The 17,847-nt window shown below is 35.6% G+C and overlaps 1 protein-coding gene across 2 annotated transcripts in view; it reads right to left on the minus strand.

Moving 5' to 3' along the window:
* The window catches only part of FOLH1 (folate hydrolase 1), a 56,114-nt gene extending 38,479 nt beyond the window's left edge, over positions 1-17,635 (minus strand). The window contains exons 1-4 of one of the 2 annotated variants that reach the window (XM_067038298.1): positions 17,569-17,635; positions 14,969-15,074; positions 9,630-9,816; positions 4,823-4,924 (exon numbers count right to left, since the gene is read on the minus strand). In XM_067038298.1, coding sequence (XP_066894399.1) covers positions 4,823-4,831 — 9 coding nt within the window. In that variant the 5' untranslated portion in view covers positions 4,832-4,924; positions 9,630-9,816; positions 14,969-15,074; positions 17,569-17,635. Of the gene's footprint in view, positions 1-4,822; positions 4,925-9,629; positions 9,817-14,968; positions 15,075-17,341 lie in introns of both variants that reach the window. The other variant, XM_059067817.2, reaches the window with a different exon arrangement.
* Between the last annotated feature and the right edge of the window lie 212 nt (positions 17,636-17,847).

Genomic DNA, 17,847 nt, shown 5'->3' on the forward strand with positions numbered 1-17,847 from the left:
TGGAATTTTCCCTATATTATTTAAACTCTTTCCAAGTTACAACTCCTAAATCTCACACTGATCTATTATCCAAGTTACTTCTAATGATACCAGCTGGAAACTCAATTAGGCTCATCTTTAATTTTGTTCAACTATAAACCATTTAACTTGCCAAATCTTTGTTACACAGCTATTAGAATCTTTCACTATTGTCTCTTTGTTTGGAGCCCCAGAGATTTTTTTTACTACTCAGAGATATTCTTCATCTTGTTTTAGGATGAATGAGTGATGTCTCTCATTCATAAAATGAGAGGAAAAATAACTATAAATAAGGAGATGGAGACAGAGTACCAGCGGGACCTCACTACAGTCTAGTTCTCAATTCCATGAAAGAGTCCACTGAGAAATTGATGATGCAACTGATTTATTTAAAACGATCCTATGTCTGCCTTTGGAAAGTCTTCACATACCCTATAGTTTGAAGTCCCTGTCCTACACGATTTCTAATATCCTATCATTTTATTTTGATTATTGTTTTCCTCTTTAAATACATCTCATAACATGTGCACAACAAATTTATAACATATTGACATAAGGTTGTTTCCAAGCTGATTGTAGGATTCATTCCACAAACTTGTTGAGGGCATATCATTCTAGGAATTAGGGATACAGCAAATCCCTGTCCTTGAAGAAACTTACATTCATGTGGAAAGCAGAGAGATAAGATAATAAACAATAAAATTAATAACTAAGTAAACTGTATATTATATTAAAAGGTGATGAGTTCTGTAGAAAAATTTAAAAAAAAGTTTAAATACAGTAGGCAAACAGGGAACTTGTACTGTACTCCGTTGGGTGCAATTTTCAAAAAAGGGAGAAAGTTTATTGAGAAGGTTACATCTGAATCTTTGCTTCAGTAAAAGGATTAGTTTTAGCTATTACTTTTCCTCCTAAGACCAATGCAATATTAATGCACTGTTGATAGCACTGTATTCTGATTTATAACTGTTAGTCTTCTATGGAGCTCACTCTTCTACTATTGTGAATACAAAGCCATTAACCAACTTGGTTTCAGTGAATTTTGTTTTAGTGTAAATGTTCAACATGAAATTTATTCATATTTAATATCTCCAACTTTGAGAAGACTAACTACTTCCTTAAATGTCTGTAAATTGTGGCTATCTTTTAATAAATCTGTACTCCTCACAAGGCAAATTATGATGGAGAAGGGACTGGAGAAGATATTAGTTTGAAAATGGCAGTAAACTTTGAAAATGAAAACAAGTGTGGACAGATAGGCCCTCTCGGCACTTCACAAATGCAAGTTGTCACTGCTAGTTAGAAAAAAATCTTTGTTTTCAGACAATGACTTTTTGTAAAATTTATACTGTACCATTGTTCTATAACTGGGAATAAATACAATCTTGCACTGTTAGCCTACAATTTTCTATTTCTTTTAAGCTTCCATCTTCCTCCTCTTGTTAACAGAGACAGAATTGGGACATGAGACCAGTGGTTCTCAAACCATGGGTCTTGAATGAACAGAATCAACAATATCTAGGAACTTGCTGCAAACAAACTCTCAGGCTTCACCCAAGACCTTCTGAAACTCAGGCGATGGGAATCAGAATCTGTGTTTCATATGATTGTTTATGATTTCCTTTGCTGTGCAAAAGCTTTTAAGTTTCATTAGGTCCCATTTGTATATTTTTGTCTTTATATACATTTCTCTAGGATGTGGGTGTAAAAGGATCTTGCTATGATTTATGTCATAGAGTGTTCTGCCTATGTAACGTGCAAGAGGGAGGGGATATGGGGATATATGTATACATATAGCTGATTCACTTTATTATACAGCAGAAACTAACACAACCTTGTAAAGCAATTATACTTCAATAAAGATGTTAAAAATAAATAATGAATGAGGAAATTATTAATAAAGACCCAAAGTGTAAAAACATAAAGAGAACCCTGGACAATATCACAATTAAAGAATCTTTTTCAGTAAAAAGCAATATAAATAACCTGAACACATATGGGTGAAAAATTAGGAGAAGCCTGTTTGCAATATCTAAATCAATATGAGATGAATAACTAAAATATTTAAGAAACCTCTGAAGTTAATAAGAAAATGGCCAGAAACTCAACAGGAAAAGAAAGCTATAATTAATCATTTCACAGAGCAAAAACACAGCATAGCTAATAAATATATTTAGATATGTACAATCTTATTTGTAATAAAAAATGTGAATCAAAATAAATTAAAACAACAAAACAATTAGATGGGCAAAATTTAGAAAGTTACATAACTTCAGCCGTTGATGAAAATGTGAGGAAAAAGGAACACTCATACAGTATTGGAGGGAGCAGTAAACTGCTACAGTCTGGACAGTGTGAAATAAAGTATTCCCTACAAACCAGCAATCCCATACCTGGTTTAGTTTACACAGAGAGCCCATGTATGAGCATATTCACTCCAACACTGTTTGTGGTAATTTAAATTTAGAGGCAAACCACCTGTTTGCCACTAAGAGAATGGATAAGTTACATGTGGTGTGCATGATAACATGGGATAACTTGCAACAGTGAAAAGTAACAAACTACTCTGACATAAAGTAATAGATTAAAAAAAAATTGATTGAAAAACAGTAAGAGACCAAGTAAGACCTAAGGGATAATATTATTTGCGTACATTTAAAATACACCAATCACAAAATTAAGGCCATGTTTTTGTAAGAATACATACATTGCTAAAAGTATAAATACATTAGAGTGGGTGGCAGGGTGTTGTGGGGTGGAGAAGAGGAATGAGATTGAAAATAGGGATGAGAGATGAAAGGAAAGAAATTAAATTAGGGATCTTACATGGACCCATGATGGTAATGTGCCTTACCTTGAGGAATAAGTCTAGGTCACCTCAGGACACTTGAGTTCTAAAATATACTATCTCTTCTTTCCCAATTTTATATAACTTATTTCTATGTCATGTCAATTATGAAATAATTATAGTGATTATAAGCATTCTATTTATGTGCAAATATTTAGGGAGAATTTTCCTAATACTGTTCCCTAAACTATGATGTTAACTACTCATTTGAAGTAAATTTCATACAACCAATAGAAAATATCCTATTCTAAGTTTGTGAGAGTTTTTAAATTATAAGTTAATCAAATATTAAAAACATTAGAAAATAATTAAAATATTGTGTTTTTTAACTTTACTTATTAAAAAGCATGGCATTGCCTAATATTAAATCATCCTTATGTTCTTGCAATAAATCTTAACTATTTGGTGAAGATAAAGCTTTAAATGTCAATTCAATTCTAAATGTAAATTTTTTACTTAGGATGTTTCTGATGATAGTCAAGTCCTTATCTCCCTATTGAGTGATACTTCAATATGCCCAACTGTCTATTAGCAACTTCTTGGAATATATCCTAGGCACCTCAAACTCAATATGTCCAAAACTGAATCAACTTAATGTTAAATATTATGGTAGGAGACATAACATTTTAAAAGACATTAATAAATTATATTCAACTGTTTTAAATTTAACTTTCTTATAAAAAAACAAAGTACTATGCAAGAATCTGGGGATTTACTGTAAAACCTCAGACGATAGCTATATACACACTGCCTTATTGAGTAAACCACGTAACATTTTCTAAAACAGACATTCGTACTCTTCACTTGAAAATGGCAACAATTTCAAATTCGCATTCAAGGTCTTTGAAAATTAATCCAAGTTATACAGTGGTAGTAAGATATGTAGTATTTTCATACAATGGAAATTACTTGGCAATGAAAAGGAACAATCTACTGATAAATGCAAAATGTGAATTTCACAGACCCTATGCTTAGTGAAAGAAAATAGACACAAATGATTACATGCTATCAATTCTATCTATATGAATTTCTAGTACAGGCAAAACTAATCAAAGGTGGCAAAAATAAATCAGAAGAATGATTGCCTTGAGACTGTGTGGAGTTGATTGACAAGGGTCTTAAAAGTACTTTCTGAAGTGACAGTAATATTCTATATGTTGATGGGGCTTGAATGACACAGGTGTATGCCTTTGTCAAAAGTCAATAAATGTATATTTTGGATTTCTCCATCTCAGTGTAGTAAATTTTATCTTAAAAAACACTATGAACACACAATAATATGTATTACTTTTTATTACTAAGAAATTCTATTTCTTAAATGTAAAAAAGATGAATTTGGATTACATCAAAACTGAGTTATTTATAATGAGGTGGATGGACCTGGAGTCTGTCATACAGAGTGAAGTAAGTCAGAAGGAGAAAAACAAATACCGTATGCTAACACATATATATGGACTCTAAGGGAAAAAAATGTCATGAAGAGATTAGTGGTAGGACGGGAATAAAACACAGACTTACTCGAGCATGGACTTGAGGATATGGGGAGGGGGAAGGGTGGGCTGTGACGAAGTGAGAGAGTGGCAGGGACATATATACACTACCAAATGTAAATTAGATAGCTAGTGGGAAGCTGCTGCATAGCACAGGGAGATCACCTCTGTGCTTTGTGACCACCTAGAGGGGTGGGATAGGGAGGGTGGGAGAGAGGGTGATGCAAGAGGGAAGAGATATGGGAACATATGTATATGTATAACTGATTCAGTTTGTTGTAAAGGAAAAACTAACACACTATTGTAAAACAATTATACTCCAATAAAGATGTTAAAAAAAAATAGTGTCACACTTAACTGATAAAAAAAAAAAAAAAAAAAAAAACCCTTAATACCTCTTTAATTATTGCCTGTATATATAAGGAAGTTCTCTTTGTTATTTTTATTTTATTGCATGCATTTTTACCTCTGGCATTCCTTGTGGAGAAAAGGCACTAAAAGGTGGAACAACATCTGAAACATTTTCGTATCCTGGAGGAGGTGGTTCAAATAATGATGTGTTGAAAATCTAGAGAAACAAAATATAATAATCAGAGGCAAATCAGGTAAAGTTTGATTACTACAACCAAACAAGGAAATGTGTAGTATCTCTTTCTGTCAGTAGATGGTTAATGAAGCCTTTGGTATTTTAAAGATACAGATCAAAGAGCCAGCACTGTGCTAGAGGCTATGAGGATTTCATGAGATGAATAAATTTAGAGACCCTTAGAGGATGTATAAGCACTAGCTTTTGATTTAGAAGGAAAACTTTAATTCCCAAATAAAAATAACAGTGTACAATATTCTTAGTCACTTATAAAAGTGCTAAGATAATTACTTGGGAGTAAATTAAATGTTAAATTCACTTTGAACCAAATATAATATAATCTTTTAAGTGTATCACTGACATTGTTAAGTAGGAATCAATTTTTTTTTTTAGGTTCCAAACCACTACCTCTAAAAGAGAGCTCCAAGCTACAGGAAGAAGAAACTGACAGAATTCCAAAGGGAAATAAAAATAATCCACCACTATAGTGAGATAATCTAATATCCCTTTCCCAGCAATTAATAAAGATTGCAGACAAAATAAGAATACATGAAGGATAAAGGCGATTTTAGCCAAACAATTAACAAACTTGAACTAATTAACAAATATAAGATCATTAAACTCAACAACTGAATACATTTTTTTTCAAATAAACACAGAACATTTATAAAAATTGCCCACATAATAGGCTGTAAAGGAAGCCTCAACAATTGCCAAACGATTAGTGTCATACAAACTACATTATCTGATCACAATGTAGTTAATTTAGAAAATCAGATCAAACCGATAGTGGAATAACTTTTAAATTTGGAATTTTAAAAATACCCCTAAATAGCTCCAAGGCTCAAAAATGAAAACACAGAAATTAGAAAATATTAAGATATTAATTATAACTAAAACACTTCTCCAAACTTGTGAGATCTAGTTAAAGTGGCTCTTAGAAGGAAATTTATGGTTTTAAATACTCATATTAGGAAAGAAGAAAGGTTGAACATCAATAAATTAAGTATTTAACTGAAAATGTTACAAAGAACAGCAAAATAGACACCAAGAAGGTAAAAGAGGAAATTATATTAAGTAAGAACAGAATTAATGAAACATAAAACAGATATACAAGAAATGATTGCCAAAGCTGAAGATTTATTCCTTGAAAATACAGGTAAAATTGACATATCTCTGTCAATAAGAAAAAATATAAGGTAAGCACAAATAAATAATATTAAGAGTTGAAAAAAAGTCATATCTATAGGTGTCGCACAGATTTAAAAAGGTAATAAGAAAATACTAGGGGGGCTTCCCTGGTGGCGCAGTGGTTGAGAGTCCTCCTGCCGATGCAGGGGACACGGGCTCGTGCCCCGGTCCAGGAAAATCCCACATGCCGCGGAGCGCCTGGGCCCGTGAGCCATGGCCGCTGAGCCTGTGCGTCCGGAGCCTGTGCTCCACAACGGGAGAGGCCACAACAGTGAGGCCCGTGTACCACCAAAAAAAAAAAAAAAAAAAAAAAAAAAAAAAATACTAGGAAGAACTATGCCAATAATTGAAACCTTAGATGAAATGGAAAAATTCATTTTAAAAAATTTATTAAAACTGACATAAGGATGCATTTTTTACAATCTAAATAGTCCTATAACAATAAAAAAATTGAATCAGTAGTTTAAAATCTCCCACAAAACAAAATATCAAAACCAATTGGTTTTCCTTTGAGTTTGAAAGATGAAAGTAAAAGATTGTTTAAGTATAGCACAACCTATTTCAGAGATTAAAAACTCGGGTCATTTTATAAGGCAAGTCTAATCTAGAAATTATACCCCAATAAGCAAATTGCAGAAATACAGGTCAAACATGCTATGAATATAAACTGAATATATATAGATATATGAGTTGAAAACTCTACTACTGACTAATATTACAAATTTCAAAAATGTAAGATTAGTCTAATATTAGAATATTAGAATATTTAATATAATTATCATTATGAAAAAGAAAAATTATACATTCATCTCAAAAGATATCCAAAAAAAAGAAAAAAAGTGTTGATAAAATTCATCATAAATCCATGACAAAAAGTCTTAGTAAACTTGGAAAGGAAGTGAATTAATGTAACCTGATACAAATATCAAAATTAAGGTGAAACATTAAAAACATTCAAGTCAAGGACACCTGCTATCACCACTCATTTTAATGTTAAACTGTAAGTCCTGGTCTGTGCAGTAATGCAAAGGGTGGTGGGAGATGGGGAGTGACTCTGAGCTGACATTATATTGTACTGACTAGAGCACCAGTTACCTACTTCTGATGCTGATAGAACCTAAAATGAAACCAAATCAACTACTTCTCTCCAAAAATTCCCATATCTTCCATCTTTCCCATAATTTTTCTGTGATCCACATAGGGTACAAACACAACTGAATCACTGGGAAAGATTATAAGAAAAACTATACTAAAGTGCAATAAAAATCCATCTAGAGACAAAGTCATCCCATCAGCAAGTCTTACAGCCAAGGAAGTACTCAAGCTCGTCTCACTTGATTTGCCTTTATGGTAATCCTCAATTTTACAACACCACTGAGCAGGTGGATTTTACATAGAGTTTATAAGTTATTCTAACAACTAGGAAAAGCTTCTTAAGGTGATGGAAAAGAGTCTTTTGGGTGACTTTATCAAAGGTAGACAATACACCAGTGAGCACTGCTCACTATCCAAAATTCACTAATATAGGCTCAAATTATGTATTCTGAGTATAACTAAAATAATTTTGGTTTACAAATTTCTATTTACTTTTTGTGACATAAAAAAGGCAATATATATAGTTCAATCCATATGGCACATTATCCTTACATAAACAAATATAAAATAATGCATATAGTATTAAAAATATTTCTTGCAGAATCTATAAAATCCTAATCATATTTGTTGCCTGTGGGAAGGGGAACTCGTCTGTGTCGTGAAGTAAAGTAAAAGTTTGTAGTTTACCACATAGCTTGGTTATGAATAGTCATAATAATTAAACTGGGAGATGGGGACACAGTAAAAGAGCATTTGTAGTTGGGGTGAGAATAGAGCTGAACTGTCACAAGGTCAAAAGATAATGCCTGAATCTGAAGCACAAGCAATACAAGTATGTCATTTAAAGAAACAGATACAAAAAGAATCAACTCAGTGTTGAACAGTGATTGCCTCAGGGAAGGGGGATATAGAGAGGCCCTTTGGAGAACTGTGTGATTCTTTATGTGCAGGTAAAACTTGGGTAAAATAAAAATGACTTAATGATATAACTTTCAAAAAAGTTAATAAGTTTTTGGCAGCTAACACCATTCAGGGAAATCTCCCAAATGAAACTTCTACAAGATAGGTTTATATTAAGTGACAGGCTTTAGAAATTTCATAAGTGCTTATAATAGCAAAAACAAATAATGAAATGAAATAAAAGCAAAGGTACAGTCAAAACTGGAAGTGAAGAGGAAGGAAAAAAGAAATGAAAATTTGCTATTTCCCTCATTACACACAATTGCCAAATTTGATAGATCAAATTTGGTTTAAGTATGTGTATTTTTTTAACATTACCAATATTTTATTACATCATTAAATAATCTTCCTAAATATACATTTAAAGACCCCTTAATACTTAATTACACAGATATGCCCCCGCTTATTTAATTCAGGTTATGGGACCATAGGAAGTATATCAGTATTCCCCATACCTACCTTAAAAATATTTTTTAAATTTTGAAATAGTTTGATAATATTTTTTAAAGTTAAACTGTATTAACTACTATAATTTAAAATAGTGAATATGGAAACTTTCAACTCATATTAGGAAATTTAGCATGGGATTACATCATTGACTGTAAAACAACATATTAATCATTAAGAAGAGGCTGATTCATTAGTCAATAAGAGAAGGTGATTTTAATCACATGACATTTTTAGTTGACTGATCAAACTGGACATATTTGAAGCTATATGCAATTTAGAAGGCCCAGCTAACAAAAGGACTGAAAGAAGCTATCCAGAGTAAAAGGGACTACTTTAAATATGATAGCTGTAAGGCAAAAAATTGAGTTATATTTTATGAGCTTTCATATTGAATATATATTGTGATAAGAAATAACTCAATTACTTGTATTATCTTCTTTCCCAAGTGCCCTAACTAGCAAAGAAGGTTGTAAATTCTTTAGTGTAGATATAATTCTATAGTATTTCTCTCCAAATTCTCCTTCTTCCAAATGCCCACATCCAAGTTCTCGGCAGAGCTGAACACATGATCATATGAGATTTAATCATTAAGTACCAATAAAAACCTGTTAGCTCAAACAGCACTGCTCTGAATTTTCTAGCATCTTCAAATCTATGCATGATCTTTTATAGTCCGAACCTTTCAAAAATGTATCAATTTAGTTGCTTAGAAATGTACTAATATATCATATTTTATATTAGTGTACAATACTAAAAAATAGAAGATAGCAAATGTCATCAAACGTCAATTTTTCAGAATCTTTCCAACATCACATAAATTCAAACATCATAAGAAAGAGTTGGCACCAGTAATAAGATTATTAAAGGCACCATTCACATGTGTCAATATTGATTTCTATCAGTATTTGGAGATGGTATAGGGCATTCTTTCACATAAGGTATTTCAAAAGAGTAGACCAGGGGGTCTTATTTTTTCTTTCTTTCTTTTTACCTCATTTCCATCTTCGTCAATTATTGAGATGTAGTTGGGATGAGTCTTATTTGGATAGGACAATAGGACATCATAATGGGCTAACTCAACAGAATCCAGGCCAAATTCTTTCCACTGAGATTGAATTTGCTTTGCAAGCTGAAAGTTTTGTTCTGTTCCAGCTAAATGTGGTATCCGTGTAAAATTACTGTTGGAAAAAAATTGAAAGTGGTTAGAAATTTTTAGTCAGCCTTTATTGTAAATCAACAACCAAATAGGCTGATTTACATTAAAAAATACTTTGTGGTGTTATACATTAAAAAAGCAAAGTGGCAATATTATTGCATCAAATAGATTTTCAAGTGTGTTTTGAAATTTTCATGCTCTAATTTATACTCATTCAAGAGAAAAATTAGAAAAACTGATCTTTGTAGAGATTTGTTACACACAATCCTATAGATGTATCTCTATTAGATGAGGAAAGTGTTATATTCTTTCCTAAGAAAGAATGTATCTTTGAACTTTCATGGAATTATCTGTTTACTTCACCTTGTAAAATATAATGGGAAGATAAAAATATTTTCATCCAAAGATCAAGCTGTGACATGCCAAGAACTACTGATAATTACATTTATTTTTAAATACTGAAAGTTATAGCCAAGTGAGAAACCTTTTGATTAGCAACCATTTTAAAGTGCCTTCTTTAAGGAGTAATCTGAACATATTTACATAAGCTCAAACTGAATCTTTTGTACTCCATTCACCATATATACTTATTAAGTAAGTATAATACTTAAAATCAACGATGAGAATTAGTCTGACCACAAATATCTGTAACAAATAAACTATGTGGCTAAAATTTTAGCTACCACAAATACTTGCATGAATAGATTAATTTCTCATTTAATATGTCCAGATACTGGTGCTTTTGTTTGTTTTAAATTTCTCTCTCTTGGAAATTTGTTGTTTCCCTGAAGATTCAGTTCATTGGTAATTTTCAAACCCCTTCAAGAAAAAACAAAAAATCCCATACGACAAAGCATCATGTATCGTGATAAGAAACTGATTTATTTCTAGCTCATGAACTTCTTGAACTTCATGAATTGCTGGTTCTAAATATGTAGATTTTTCTAAACTCAACACACTTCCATCCTGATGGTGATTTTTAAAAAAGTAATAGCCAACATGGCTATGATGATCCCAATTTCAAATGTCTGATTCTATCACGTATCTTTTAACAAAAAAGGAGGAGGGGGATTCTGGTGATTAATTTTATAATTATATTAAAATCATTTAAATTGTATTTACAAAAATAGTATTAAAATTCTCATTCAATAAATTTTTAGGGGTTTAAAACCTTACATGGGATTTCTAATGTGTATTTACAAAATAAAGTAATGAAAAGAACACAATTTTAAGAGCCAGCTGAGGAGTCTGTATATCCCTTCATCAATGGATACCTGCAAAGAAAACAGAAAATAGCCAACAAGTTGCTATTTTCTTCCATATTATACAAATCCAAACTGTAACATAACTAGATGCAGATTATGCATATTTCCTGAAGTCACAGCTATAACTCTATTCTTACATGAGAGAAGAATTGTTATGGGAGTCTTGAACCTGCTCACACACACACAGAGGAGATCATTATTAGACTTTGTTATTATTGAAACTGAATCCCCCTAAAACCGAGCTCCCCTGCCAATTTTATGATTAACCTCTCTAACCAAAGCTTTATTCTCTTTCACATTCTGCCCCTGTTCCTCTCAGGATTAAGAAGTATCAGAGAAAAGGGGGGACTGAAACCAAGCAGTACCCTGCAGGCCCCTCCCAGGTACAAGAGCCCCTCAGTGTCCCCCGTTTCTTTTTTGTAGTAAAAGGCTTTAGTCTTCTAGGCCTTCCATGGGTTCCAAAGAGCAGACTCAAGCAGTTACTAATTAGGGAAGTGAGGGAATAGAGAAACAAAGGAAAAGTGGTCAAGCAAGAAAGTAATGATAGCTTAAATAGTGTAACAACCTGATGCATATCTTTGGGCTGTTCTGCAGAAACTAAGAACCCCACCCAGATGGAGGATGGTGACTACATGCTGACCACAAGCACACAGACCCTAGACTAGTTGGAACCAGAAGGTTGATGATTCAGATTTCCAAAACATCACCCTGTTACCTCACCACCAACCAATCAGAAGGAAGTCCATGAGCTGCAACCCTCACCCCAAATGTTGCCTTTAAAAACCCTCTCCTTTAGATAGCTAGTGGGAAGGAGTCACATAGCACAGAGAGATTAGCTTGGTGCTTTGTGACCAGCTACAAGGGTGGGATAGGGAGGTGGGAGGGAGGGAGACACAAGAGGGAAGAGATATGGGGATATATGTATATGTATAACTGATTCACTTCGTTATAAAGCAGATACTAACACACCATTGTAAAGCAATTATACTCCAATAAAAACGTTAAAAAAATCAAATGGGAAAAATATTTTAGGATCATCTAAAGTATTTTGCCTTTAAAAATAAAGGAGAGGGCTTCCCTGGTGGTGCAGTGGTTGAGAATCCGTCTGCCGATGCAGGGGACTCAGGTTCATGCCCCGGTCCGGGAAGATCCCACATGCCGCAGAGCGGCTGGGCCCGTGAGCCATGGCCGCTGAGCCTGCGTGTCAGGAGCCTGTGCTCCGCAATGGGAGAGGCCACAACAGTGAGAGGCCCGCATACCACACACACACACACAAAAAAAACCAAAAACACAAACCTCCCCTGAAAGCCACCTGGGATTTCTGGTCTTTTGAGCATAAGCTGTCTGTTCTCCCTATTTGGCGCCCTACAGTGAATGCTGGACTCCTTCACCTCAACCTGGTGTCAGTAGACTGGCTTTGCTGCACAGCAGGCTGGCAGACCCAAGTTTGGTTAGGTAACATTATGAGTGAAATTCCTGGTAAAAGTTTTGTCATTACCCACCAAGATGCAATGTTGTTCTATGATCAGGTTTAGAACCCACTCATTTGGAGTAAAGTTAATCCTGAAAATGATGAGTAGGAAAAATGATTTGTTTCCAAGGATAAATAAATCAACTGGCCACAAAATCAGTGTATTACAGGTTTTGCCACTAACTTGTTGTATAATCCTGGCCATGTCTTAAATTTTCATCCATACATGGGGAGAATATTGCTACCTCACTAATTAACAAAGATTTGAGGCTCAATTAGACAACTGCTAAGAAACAGAAGTTCATTTTTTTTGTTTTAATCAATTGAGAAGTGTGTCACACTGTCTTGATTCTATTAGAATATCCAGTTATTTTCTAATAAGAAGAATAATTTACAAATTATCCAAAATAACCAACAACATATATTAACAAAAAAATAGGCTCATACATCTCTGTCTGGCTAGAAAAGTTTATATATGTTCCAAGTATCATTATGTTAACTCAGTTAATAAAGGGAGCTATTGATATTCCTGTTTTCATACACTGCATCTGGTTTACAAATGCACACTACTTAGAGAAGTTAGATGACTTAAAGACAGCCAGTGAAAGATGGAACTGGTATTCAAATGTAGATCAGTGAAAGTCTAAGACACTCTTCTGAAATAATCTTGTCTTTCAGAAGAGGGTGGAGAAGGAAATTCCCTCTAAAGACATGCAAAATATTGAACAGATCTGAGAATTTAACTACCTGTTACAAAACAAAAGGGAAAACATAGGACCACCTTGCACCCGAAGGGGGACTGAAAAGGCAGCTCCTACTTAACCCCCCCCAGCCACTATTGAGAGTCAGGTGACTTAGAACTAGTAGAGAACTTTTAGTAGTAATGCAAAGGATTAGAAAGGGGAACAAGACAGAGGATCTGAGGCTTTAATGACCCCTAACCTAAGGGTCTAAATAGACTGAAAGCACTCTGATGGACAAATGGCAAATTGGAATTCTGGAGAGTCCAAGAGGCTTCTGGAGGTTCTGTGGTCCTTGGAGGGGTGAGTGGGGGGTTCTGTTAATCTCTTTCTTTTGTTTGTTAATGATGAAAATCCTTGAGTTCTAAAGAGTTAGAGGAGCTTGGTCAAGGCCACGGAGAATAAGCAAGAAGCTGAGGCCCAGAAAGTGAGCTAGAGGAAGGCATTCATTTTATTTCTTTACTGGTCACTCCATCTCACAGGTTAGAAAAGGAAAAATGAAGCAGAGGCAGCACCCCTGTCTAGGAGTGAAGATTATATCTCGCCAGACTTCCACTTTTATTATACCTATTATACATAATTATAGTAAAAGAGGTGCAAGAGACAGAAGGATTTCCACAAAATTTAAGCTTCTGGATCTCTCACTTGAAATGGCCCTTCCAAAGACTTGACAGGTACCCTAGCAAATTTTATTCACAGTTTTAATTCTATCATAATTAAATAGACATATGTGTTTGTATGACTATGTGTATGTACATATATATATATATTTACTTGACTGTTTTTACATAAAATTATAACTTGTATTCACTAAGGAGTCCTTTAATCATTATCAGGACTTCAAGTATGTCACTTTGAAAAAGCTAAGTATTCCAATCAATTATTCAATAAAAGTGTTTTATTTTTAGTTGCCTTGCAAATACTTTTTAAATTTACTCATTTACCTCTTTTTCCCTACACCAGGGATAGCTATTTCAGGAAATAGGGAGCTGGTTTTTACATTAGGTCGCATATATGCTCTCTAATTTCATGCTCATCAGAACAATATCACTATCCCCATTTTATAGAGGTAATAATGATGGCTCAGGAAGGTTAAGTGTTCACTCAAAGTTACTTTAATATCAGTGGGCAAAGATGGAATTTAAACTTGTGTATGTCTGACTTCGAAGTCCAAAATTTCTTCTTTTGACTAAAATATACTATCTTCCTCTGAAACAAGAGTCAGCAAACTATGTTTCACTGACCAAATCCAGCTCACTTCCTTTCTTTCTACAGCCCACAAGCTAAAAATGGTTATCACATTTTAAATAGGTGAAAAAACTCGAGGAATAATATTTTGTGACATAGCATTTATATGAAATTTAAATTTCAGTGCCTACAAATAAAGTTTTATCAAAACTGTCACACTTATTCAATTACGTATTTACTATCACTTTTTTGGTGCTACAATAGCAGAGCTGAGTAGTTGGGACAGAGATCAGCTGGCCTACAAAAGCTGGATCTTTACAGAAAAAGTTTGCTGACACCTGCTTTAAAACATCTATCGTGATAAAGTTCAGCTGAAGGTACAATCCTCTCCAGATGAAACATGATACTAGATCTTCAGTAATAAAACCTTTTTAAAAAGTCAGTTTCTGTTTATGAAATATTGGATCAAAACTGCTAACTAGAATAATAAACTTTTAAGTTTATGCTTACTACAAGAACGTCTTGATGTTCTCTGCTTTCAACTCATCCAAAAATGCTTTCTTCACATTATGCTGTGGAATCTTAGTAGCTTCAATGGAGGATTTTATAAACAATCCTGTAAAATACAAACAAATATAGGAATGAGATATGAGCTTATAGACAGGGCCTATTTTTCCTTATTATTGTATTTATCATATTAAATTATCAATGACCTCTGGCATTAACTGAGATTTTCTGAAGTTTCATTGCTCTTGCCTACTTCCACTGGAAAAAAAAATCATGCAGACAGACTTAATTACAAATCAGTTGCAACATATTTTTAATGCAATTTCAATAAGTATTGCTGTTATTCTAAGAAATGTTTTATGAAATTAGCACTAAAATTGAAGGTGGTTCAACTAATGGGAAAAACGAAGGCAAAAAGGAGATCCACCTTCTCTCTCCTTCAAGCTTCTATCCCCAGTGATGACTCCTCTGCTGACCCAGAATAAGCATTTAGTAAATGTTTGTAATAATTAATTATGAGTATATTTCAAGTACATAAATTATTTCAAAGAGTTGAAGGCAATTCAGACTTGTAATTTGTTCTGGTTCTGAAACTAAAGCAAAATATGCTTAAATATGTTGTGCTTGTAGTTGAAGTAGGCTTCAAAAGTTCAACTTCAGAGAGCTACAGTGAAACTCCAATTCACCCAACACCTCTGCAAGACACGCAGTGAACACAGAGACTAGAGGCAATGGGTAGCCAGATCGCGTAGAGCCATCAGCCCCGGTAGCTGGCTTCGTGACATAGTTTATTTAGATAAATGATATGATTTGTGCATAAAATGGTTACCAAAATCACCCAGCTAGCTTTCATGGAGCTTTCCAGTTATTAATCACATACACGTTACACACATGCATATATACATGCATATTGAAATAAATGGTTGGCAGCAAATGGAAATACAGTTCCACCAGTATGTAAAATAAAGGGACTTGGATTAGACTGCAGGATAAGGGCACTCGGAGGATGAAATGCTTGAACCGAGGTCTAAATAATGAGCTGGATAAAGAGGACGGAGGCCTGTGGGAGGGAGGGGGCAGAGAATCCTAGGAAAAAATTAACAAATATTAATAAAGAACCCACAGCCATTGAACAGTGACTATAAGGATGGGGCTGAGGGCAATACTGGGCTGAATAAAATGCTTTTAAAAGATGCAGAAGATCTTAATCCTCATGCTACCCTTGCCAAGTGTATTTCCCCCATTTACAGGTGAGAAAATTGAAACTCGAGTTGAAGTGTGCCCTTAACGAGCACACTTATCTAAGCCCCACAATAACCCTAATATCCACATGCTAGTTATGAGCAGAGTGTGGCTCAAAGGTAACACAACAAGCAAGAGGCTGAATTTGAGCCAGATTAGTTGGTCTATGCCCTGGTCTTCTAAATCCCAGAAAGGGGACCCAGAATTCAGAGTAGGGCCGAACTACCAGGCTATACCTTAACACTAGTCCTGTGCATTAATGTCCAGTGAGAAGCATCTCCTCACCAGGAAAGAATTTTTAAAAAGTGCCAATACCCCAATGCTGTGCCAGGAGCTTTAGATGCTATTTCGATTCCCACTAAGTTACAGATAGTATTCTTATAAAGGTTGACAAACTGTGGCTCAGAGAGACTCGGTAACTTGCTCAAGCCCACAAAGAAGTTGCAGAGTTAAAATTAGAATTTAAAAGAGTCTCAGCGAATCTGTGCTGCCCCCTGGTTATCATGGAGAGTTGGGTTAAGTGTGCAAATCAGTACACAGGGGAAAACGCTGAAGAACTGCTATTAAGGATCTGTCCAGAGCACTGACAATGTCAGCCAGTTAGCTCCTAAATGTTCCTCTTTATTTACTCCCAAGGACGAAAGAATGAGAGAATAGGGCTCCCACGCAGCAGTGCCCTGAGTTCTACCTACTGTATACACGAAACAGTTCCAGGCACAGGCACTAGATAAAGACCCCAAATAGGTAAGAGTAGTTTCTTGCAAAGCTCCTTGGACGACCTAGCAAATGCCCCCAGAGATCCAGCGCTCCTGCTAAAACGTACCGATTGCTCGCAGGGCCTCAGCAGTTGAACTTTCTCAAGTTCAGTTTGAGTCTCTCCGTTCTACTCCTTAACCTGGGTGTCTGTCCTACAGTAGCCCGTCCAGAACCCAACTGTGCACCGCCCCCGGCAACTCCCACCTAACTCGCGGGAGCCCGTCCCCACGTTCCCCCAACCCGATCACCGCCCCACACCCCCCGGGAGACCGGGAGACCAGCAGCTGGCCCCACGCGGCGGCTGGCCCGGGAGTCCCGCGAACCGCCGAACAGCCGGGTGGGTAGGCTCGGGGCTGTGCGTGGAGAGGGCCCCCGTACCGAAGAGGAAGCCGAGGGCGAAGAGGCAGGCGGCCAGCACCAGGGCCCCAGCGCACAGCCAGCGCGGGCGGCGCCAGGCGACAAAGGTCGAGTCAGTTTCGTGCAGGGGATTCCACATCTCAGCGTGTGGCCGGCGGGGCCTCCGGGGACCGGTGCCTCTTTGGTGGCCCCCCTGCTGACTCGCGGGCGGCGGGGCAAAGGTTTCCTCCTTCGAGGGCCTCTCTTACCAGTTCTGCAGCCTAGAGTCCACTCCCAGCCCAGTCCACTCGCACTCCCAGGGCATTCCCAGTTTCTCCGCCCCTGAAAGTATTTCTCGTTTACTCTCAACCAATCCCGGAGAGCAAGAGGCAGCATCAGTCCCCAGGAGAAGAAAACCCGGCCCCTTCGGAGAGATGCTTTAAAAAAAAAAAAGTTTAGCTTGAAATTTTCTAGCCCTTATTTTAAAATAAAAGGAAAAGAAGGAAGAAAGGGAAGGAGGAAGCAAAGAACAAACTCTTCTCCTTTCT

Source organism: Kogia breviceps, chromosome 7 (assembly GCF_026419965.1).
Source record: "Kogia breviceps isolate mKogBre1 chromosome 7, mKogBre1 haplotype 1, whole genome shotgun sequence".
NCBI lineage: Eukaryota > Metazoa > Chordata > Mammalia > Artiodactyla > Physeteridae > Kogia > Kogia breviceps.